This window comes from Octopus bimaculoides, chromosome 14 (genome assembly GCF_046866305.1).
Source record: "Octopus bimaculoides isolate indiv1 chromosome 14, ASM4686630v1, whole genome shotgun sequence".
Classification (NCBI taxonomy): Eukaryota; Metazoa; Mollusca; class Cephalopoda; order Octopoda; family Octopodidae; genus Octopus; species Octopus bimaculoides.
Genome location: NC_142941.1, coordinates 6372437 through 6382436, shown reverse-complemented (window position 1 = coordinate 6382436; position 10000 = coordinate 6372437). Strand labels below are relative to the sequence as shown.

Sequence of the window (10000 nt, the reverse complement as noted above, 5' to 3'; positions counted from 1 at the left end):
TGCTGGAGCACCACCTTTAGTCAAACAAATCAACCCCAGGAATTATTCCTTGTAAGCCTAGTACTTATCTTACCGGTCTCTTTTGCTGAACCACTAAGTTATGGGGACGTAAACACACCAACATCGGTTGTCAAGCGGTAGACGGGGACAAACATAGACACAGACACACACACACACACACACATACGATGGGCTTCTTTTAGTTTCCATCTACCAAATCCACTCACAAGGTTTTGGTAAACCTCAGGCTATATCGTAGAAGACACTTGCCCAAAGTGTCACATAGTGGAACTGAACCTGGAACCATATGGTTGGGAAGCAAGCTTCTTATTACTCAGCCACATCACAATTTCTTAAGAGTCATGTCAGTATTTACGATGGCAGAAGTGACAAGGGATTATCTAAGTAACTCGGGCTGAACAAATCAATTAATCAATTTGTTCATCAGAATCCTTTTATTGTCATTCATGACCTCATCGGTGAAAAATCCTTGTTATGCCAGGTTGATCATGTTTGGATACATTGACCAAGGGCAACGAAAGGACACTGACAAACCAGTTGATAGCCCGAATGACTGAGCTAACAATTAAACAAGCAATTGATTTTTTCACAGGTTAATTAATTACCTAGTTGATTAATGATAATTGCTTCGAATTTAGACACAAAGAACAACAATTTTAAGTGGACGCTTATTGATTATATTGACTATCGATACTTGACCAGTGGTATATTTTATTGACCCTCAAAGGGATGAAATGCAAAGTTGACCATTGATCTTAGTAGGATTTGGAATAGAAAGAACTGGGGCAGTGTGTGCGTGTGTGTGTGTGTGTGTGGGTGCTCGTGTCTGTCTGTCTGTCATGCTAATGATTCTGCCAGCTTGCGACCTTAAAGGGTGTTGTATATTAGTGACAGGAGGAATAAATGTTATATGATTCAAGCTTAGATACCAATATCTGTCTATGTAGCTAGGGAGCTAGTTAGCTACATACATAGATATTTAGCTTACTGGCTAACTGAATGCTTAGCTAGCTAAATGGTTAGCTAAGCGGCTGGGTAGAAAGATGGGAAGCTACCGCTGAAGACGGAAGATAAGAAGATAGGGAAACAAATAAAAGACTTGATAAATAAAGAGGATGAAAGATGAAAGTATTGAAACGAGGTGAGCAAGAGAGAGAGAGAGAGAGGGAGAGAAAGGGGGTGAGGGTTCAGCTAGATATTAAACTAGCCATATATTTATTTCTTTATTGCCCACAGGAGGCTAAACATAGAGGGGACAAAGGAAAGATAAATAAGGGGATTAAGTCGATTACATCGACCCCAGTGATTAACTGGTACTTATTTAATCGACTCCGAAAGGATGAAAGGCAAAGTTGACCTCGGCGGAATTTGAACTCAGAATGTAAAGACGGATGAAATATTGCTAAGCATTTCGCCTAGTGTGCTAACATTTCTTATTTCTTTATTGCCCACAAGGGGCTAAATATAGAGGGGACAAACAAGGATAGACAAAGGGATTAAATCGATTACATCGACCTCAGTGCGTAACTGGTACTTAATTTATTGATCTCGAAAGAATGAAAGGCAAAGTCGACCTTGGCGGAATTTGAACTCAGAACGTAGGGGCAGACAAAATACCGCTAGGCATTTTGCCTGGCATGCTAACGTTTCTGCCAGCTCACTGTCTTAAACTATCCATATATACAGAAAAAATCGTTACTGGCCAAACACTTCTAAAGCAAATTTTGTTTACTTTCATCGTAAATTGAATTTATTAGGAATTATATTAAAAAAAAAAATCGTTAAAATATTTTGTGTTTTGAAGAAATATAACCAGTTTATTGCACATAAATTTTAACAACAAAATCTCATGTGAACTTCTAAGGGTCGTGTGGGCCCCTAAGGGTCATGTGGGTCCCAGAGGGGAACCACTGATTTTGGCAATAAAAAGCAAAACAAAACAATGAAAAAGAAGGTGTAAATACCTGAGAGATTCAGGCGTTCTCTCTGATACGTAGCGGAGCTGTCTTGCCTTCATCACAGTTGGACTGTGACGATACTGTGACGTATTCCCACCATCATCATTGCTTTCTTCAGAGATGCATGCCTGTGCTGATCCTGTGGGGCTGGCGTCATCAGTGATCTCTTTTGGATTGGCATCCTTTTCTTTTGAAAGAAGCGAACTCTTTTCTGAGTGTGGCCGAATTGGAGGAAGAATTTCTGCGCTCTTGTGGCCCCGTCGCCGGCGTCGCATACGATTCTGGCGAGACGCGCCATTGATGTTGTCGGGGCCGCCTGCTGTCTGTTGATCAAAGCATACCTTCGACGGAGAGTTCGGAGTCAACGTCAGGCTTGGAGAGGTCACTGATTGGTGACGGGAGTGCAGGCGTGGCGGCAGGGCGCTCCGAAAGAAGCTGGACAACATGTGAAGACGTCCACGAGGAGGAGGAGGCGGAGGAGAAGGAGGAGGAGCAGGAGGCTGGAAATACACCAAGTATTAGAAAAAAAATGACAGAAAAGCAAAAAAAAAAAAAAAATCTGGTGGATATTATTGACACAAAATAAGTTCAAATACAAAATTATGCAAGTCCATGTAAATAAATAATGTTTTCTCAGTTTGGTAATCCATAACATGGGCTGGTTCTGTTTGCAGATATCGACTGGTCCAGGGATAAACACATCATGGAGATATCAACTGAATAAACACACAATGAAGTGGACAGAGCAGATAAGAGTTGTAAATGTAAACTGGAACACAGACAGTAGATGAGAACAGGAGAAATAAATACAATCTTTATTTATGATCTTTTCATAGAGATTGACAGATGAAATCCTGTAATGATTGACTGTTAGAGCGAGAGCATGTCACCATGGACTCAGTCTAGACATGGTTGCTGAGCTTGTTTGATGTTCAATGGTTAAATGTAAGATGTTTGTATCAAGTAGAGAGACAGGATTGCTTAATGACAATTGAGAAGTTATAATGCGTATACAGTTGACTGGATAGACCCCTAGGGTGTATATATATATATATATATATATATATATACTGACTTAGATAGACACAATGTGTATACAGATTATTGGCTATTTAGACACAGTGTTAAACATTGAGTGGGTGGATCCAGGGTGTAGATGTTAAATGGAGAGACACAGTGTGTAGATACTGACTGGGTAGACACAGTAGATAAATGTTGATTGGATTAATTGTTGATTTCTGTATAGATATCGACTGGATGGGAGGAACAGTGGGTATATGTTGATTAGACAGACACAGTATATAGATGTTAAGTGAATAGATAAACTGTGGCAGCACTGGATACATGAATCATCATCAACATCATCATCGTCATCATCATCGTCGTCATCATTTAACATCTGTTGTCCATGCTGGCATGGGTTGGATGGTTTGACCAGGGCTGGTAATCTGAGGAGCTGCACCAGATTCCAGTTTGATTTGGCAGGATTTCTACGGCTGGATGCCATTCCTAATGCCAACCACTCCGAGAGTGTGATGAGTGACTTTATGTGCCACCAGCATGGATACCAGTTGCATGACACCATGACTATGATTTCACTTTGACTTGATTGCTATTCCTTCTCAAGCACAACATATTGCAAAAGGTCTCAGTCATTTGTCATTGTCTCTGTGTGGCCCAACACTCAAAAGGTGCTTTTTATATTTATATATACATATATACATATACATATACGTATAAGTATACATATATATATATATATATATATATATATATATATATATATATATACACATACATACATACATACATATATACATATATATATATATATATATATATATATATATATATATATATATATATATATATATATATATATATATATATATATATATAATAAAGTAAAGTTGTGGAATACCATACGAGTGGAAATATATATGAAAGAAGGTTTGAAAATGCACTTATTTTAAAGATATTTATTTACTTAACCGGTTTCACTTTTTTAGAAAAAGATTATCAAAAGTCTTTGAGAATAATAGAAAATGTTAAAAAACAGTTTGAGTATTAAAATGCATATATACATTCTTTGATGATAATAAGAGGAATATATTTAAAGTATAAAGCTTTGTATGAGCTTTGTAGTGTTACACACTGATTATCACACATTCTCTGATAATAAGATGAAAATGTTAAAAACAGTGTAAGTATGAAAATACATATATGGAAAAATGTATATATGCATTTTAATACTCAAACTGTTTTTTAACATTTTCTATTATTCTCAAAGACTTTTGATAATCTTTTTCTAAAAAAGTGAAACCGGTTAAGTAAATAAATATCTTTAAAATAAGTGCATTTTCAAACCTTCTTTCATATATATATATATATATATATATATATATATATATATATATATATATATATATATATATACATATATATATACACAAATTCATGAAGCAATCCGTAATTTTTAGGCACAGGAGTAGCTGTGTGGTAAGTAGCTGGCTTACCAGTCACATGGTTCCGGGTTCAGTCTCACTGTGTGGTACTTTGGGCAAGTGCTTTCTACGATAGCCTGGGGCAGATCAAAGCCTGTGAGTGGATTTGGTAGACGGAAACTGAAATAAGCTTGTCATATATATATGTATGTGTGTGTGTGTGTGTGTGTGTGTGTGTGTGTGTGTGTGCATTTGTCTCCGCCAACATCACCTGACAACTGATGCTGGTGTGTTTACATGCCCGTAACTTAGCAGTCTGGCAAAAGAGACTGATAAAATAAGTACTAGGCTTACAAAGAATAAGTCCTGGGGTCGATTTGCTCGACTAACGGCAGTGCTCCAGCATGGCGGCAGTCAAATGACTGATACAAGTAAAAGAAAGAGTAAAAAGGAAAATATACATATGTATACATATATACACATGTGTGTGTGTATATATATATAGATATATATATACACACACATATATATATACGTATATGTTTATACGATGGGCTTCTTTCAGTTCTTGTGTATCAAATTCACTCACAACGCTATGGTTGGTCAAGGGTATACCAGATGACACACAACAAGACAGATACATAGACACACACACACACACACACACATATATATGAGAGGCTTCTTTCAGTTTCCGTCTACCAAATCCACTCACAAGGCTTTGGTCTGCCCGAGGCTATAGTAGAAGACACCTGCTTAAGGTGCCACACAGTGGAACTGAACCTAGAACCATGTGGTTGGAAGCAAGCTTCTTACCATGCAACCACACTCACACACACACACACGCTCATAGCACACACACACACACACACACACACACACACATATATATATATATATATATATATATATATATATATATATATATATATATATATATATACATATATACGATGGGCTTCTTTCAGTTTCCATCAGCCGAATCCACTCACAAGGCTTTGGTCAGCCTGAGGCTATAGTAGAAGACACCTGCCCAAGGTGCCACGCTGTGGGACTGAACCTGGAACCATATGGCTGGGAAGCAAACTTCTTACCACACAGCCATGCCTGTGCCTACCACAAGGCATTTCATTCCACACAACAACAACGACGACGACAACAACAACAGCAACAACAACAATGCTGGTGACAGTGAATATACTATAGTCTAAATACCTCGGTCATTGCTCTGCTGCACTTGGTCCCACAGCGAACTATGTAAATCCGGGGTCTCCCATCAACACTGCGTGTGTGTGTGTACTACAGCATGGACTAGACAATCTACAGAACGCTTTGTTGCGGCTGCTGCTGTTGCTGCTGCCGCTGCTACTGCTGCTGTTGTTGTTGTTGTTGCTGAATCAAAGTTGGGGGAAGTGTTATGATGTGATGGAGAGGTTCACTGTGTGGCTGGCCTGCCAGACGGCTGGTTGACTGGCCGGCTGGCCGGCTGGGTGGATGGTTAGTGCTTTAACACACTGACAGCATTATGGAAGTCTTATCTGGCTGTATTAACCTCGGTACAATGATATATGTATAGCAGGGATAGCTATACATACATACATACATACATACATATATATATATATATATATATATATATATATATATATATATATATATAGCTATGAGTGTGTGTGTATCTCACTTCCTCCTCTCTCTCTCTCTCTCTCTCTCTCTCTCTATATATATATATATATAAATATATACACACACACACATGCATATAAATGTATGTGTGTGCACATACATGTACACACACACACATATACATACATATGTGTGTGTATATATACATATATATAATTACACACACACACACACACACATATATATACACACACACAACAGGTTTCTTTCAGTTTCCGTCTATCAGATCCACTCACAATGCTTTGGTTGGCCCAAGGCTATAGAAGAAGACACTAACTCAAGGTGCCTTCAGTGGGACTGAACCCAGAGCCGTGTGGTTGGTAAGGAAGCTATTTACCACACTGCAGCCACTCCTACACCTACTTACCACGCATCCACTATATATAATTTATATAAATAGTTATATATATGTGTGTGTGTGTGTGTGTGTATATATATATAAATATATAGGAAATAGCCCTGAAACTCGAGTCGCCTTTATATATATATATTTATATTTATATATTTATATATTTGATCCTTTATATTGAACACTCAATATTTCATCTACATTCAATACTTTATTTCATGGTGCCATCCATTTTTATTTTATTTTATATTATATATTGTATATTATATTATATATTGTATATTCCATATTCTATACCCCACATTAGTTCTGCAGGAATATAAATAAAACATAAAAAACAGACAGTGTTGGAACTCTTTTAAGCAAAATAATATATTCCTCTATACACAATCATACAAAAAAATCCACCTTTTTTTGTATTTATTTTTACTCGCATATATATATATATATAAATATATATGAATTATATATACATATTTAATTATTTATATAAATAGTTACATATATATATGTGTATGTATATATATCTATGTATGTATATATATCTATGTATGTATATATATATAATACATATATATTCATATATATACATATATATATATACATATGTCTGTGTGTGTGTATATGTATATATATATATGTGTGTGTGTGCATATGTGTGTGTGCATGTGTCTGTGTGTATATATGTGTGTGTATATATATATATATACACGTACAGACACTCACACACACATATATATATTGTATATGATAATCTTCGCTCAGTTTCTGTCCCCTAAATTTACTGACAAAGCATTGGTGCATGGTATGGAGCAAGACCAGAAGACTGCTCAAGGGGCCACAGAGTGGGCCTAAAGCAGAAACCACATGGTTTTTTGCAAGTGGAAAAAGACAAAATCTTCAGAACTCAACCAAGCTTTCAATATAATCTGTAATATTTTCTTCCCATAAAACCATGAAGTTTTGAAGCATGAAAAACTATTCACAATGGGTGATTGAAAGCTAGGCGAACAATCTGTGTGGGATTTAGCTGCTATTTTTAGCTAGTCGAGCGATCATGTAGAGGGTTATGGTAAAGAGGAAATGTTTCGAGAGATAAAACAACAAGATGTTGCTGTTGGACTGAGAAGAACAAAGTGGCTTTTCACTCAACGCAGATACAAACGAGCAGTTGTCCTCCTGCAGCAGTGGTGGTGGTGGTGGTGGTGGAGGTGGGGGGGGGGGGTAGGGTGGTGGTGGTGGTTGGAGGAAGGTGGTGAGGAAACTTCGGTAATTGTGGCAAAACCAAAGGAAGCAGAAGTGATCATCTCTCCTTCTGCTCGACTCTTATGAAAGCCTTGAGAGAACACCACTACCTTTAGCCAGCACAGCTCCCGCCATGACCACCACCACCACTGCCACACCCACTGTTGCCACCACCACCACCACTACCACCACCACCACCACCACCACCACAACAACAACAACAACAACAACAACGACCACCACTGCCACTGCCACCGCCGCCGCCACCACCACCACCACTACCACCACCACCACCACCACCACTACGCTGCTGCTGCTGCTGCTGCTGCTTTCATCAATGCCATTACCACCGCCACCCCCATCCCCATCTCCCCACCACCAGCGCCACCACAGTTTGATAAGCTGTTTACATATTTACTAATTCTTTACAAGAAAAAGATTGAAAGTAATTTTGAAGTTTCAGCTTACCAACAAATGAATTATTTTATTACAACAACTTCACTTACAAGCAAACATTAATAAGATACAAACATATATATATGAATATATATATATATACATATATATATATATATATATATATATATATATATATATATATATATATATATATATATATATATATATATATATATATATAAATATATATATACATACAAATATATATATGTACACACAGACATGCAAGAAGTGAATAGACAGCTTTAATTTTTAAAATTTCTGATCTAAGCGTTTAATATGTTTTCAGCAGTGTAGAATTTACAATGTAATTATTCATTTTCATGCCAGGTGCCATTATATTAAACATTTGCGAAGAGTAACCATGCCACACACAATCAATTCAGCAGAGCTGTCAGATTTTCAAAGAGGTTGTATTGTTGGGCAATCTGAGGCTGGTCTTAGCCAGTGAAAAATTGTGTGTGTGTGTGTGTGTGTGTGTGTGTGTGTGTCGATGGAATGTAAAATGCACCATCCAATCATGGTCGATGCCAGCTCCTCTGGCCCCTGTGCCGGTGGCATGTAAAAAGTACCCACTACACTCTTGGAGTGGTTGGCGTTAGGAAGGGCATCCAACTGTACAAACACTGCTAGATCAGATTGGGTCCTGGTGCAGCTCCTGGCTTCCCAGACCCCAGTCGAACGGTCCAACCCATGCCAGCATGGAAGAACGGATGTTAAACAATGATGATGATGATGATGATGATGATATATAAAGAATTATCCAAAATTCTACCTGGCCTCTTTTTTCTTGTTTGCATGTATGCATGCAAGTATGTATGCACGTATGTATGTATGTATGTATATATGTATTTGTGTATGTATGTATGTATGTATGTATGTATATATGTGTGTATGTATGTATATCATCAAACAATTGTAAAGCATCATTGAGAAACTGAATAAATTGGTGATTTCAAACAAAAATGCCTTGTCATATTTGCTTTGCCTGACTAGCACAGAAGGTCCCTTGTTGTTTTTGTTAACCAAATATGCAGCAAACCAGTTTTTGACCTATTGAAATCAATGAAGCAGTTTGTCCTTCCCAAAATGTGATATATATTTATATATATATATATATATATATATATATATATATATATATATATATATATATATATAAAACTTACTTGGGAATGGATGCGTGGCGTTCAAGCATATAATAATGTATATATATATTTATATATGGCACGTAAATAGCACCATTTGAGTGTGATTGTTCTCAGCATCGCCTTACTGGCACTTGTGCCGGTGGCATGTGAAAAAATATGGGTAAAAATCTTGAGAAGTACATGGAACAAATTGGGGCTGCAATAAGGGTGGAGCAATTGCAGAATGCTGTACTGCTTGGAACCGCTCGAATACTCCGGAAGGTGCTTGAAAAATAAGAGGTGTTACCTTAGTTCACTGGTAGTGAACAGCTGACACTGTAGTACATCTCCAGCGTTAGAAGCTGGGCAAAGGCAATAATAATAATAATAATAATAATAATAATAATAATAATAATAATAATAATAATAAGAGTGGATGGTAGAGGAAAGAACAACATTGTTAATGAAAGATCGGTCAAAGGGCAATGAGGTTGACAATTACTGACCCATTGCTTGTCTTAACCTCCTATGGAAAGTTTCAACAGGTACCCTTGCAGAGAAAATATATATGTTTCTTGCGGAAAACAATCTTCTGCCAGTAGAACAAAAGGGATGCTGAAAACGATCCAAGGGCACCAAGAACCACCTTGTGATAGACAAGGTTATAGTGAACTGTAAACGGTACCAAAGAAACTTATGTATGGTATG

At 37.2% G+C, this 10000-nt stretch overlaps 1 protein-coding gene across 3 annotated transcripts in view; it reads right to left on the bottom strand.

The window, feature by feature from the left end:
• The window catches only part of LOC106882078 (putative E3 ubiquitin-protein ligase HECTD2), a 39705-nt gene that overhangs the window by 23001 nt on the left and 6704 nt on the right, over positions 1-10000 (bottom strand). For 2 of the 3 annotated variants that reach the window (XM_089362220.1, XM_089362222.1), the window contains one exon: positions 1986-2479. In XM_089362220.1, coding sequence (XP_089218346.1) covers positions 1986-2479 — 494 coding nt within the window. Of the gene's footprint in view, positions 1-1985; positions 2480-5638; positions 6001-10000 lie in introns of those variants that run through there. The other variant, XM_089362221.1, reaches the window with a different exon arrangement.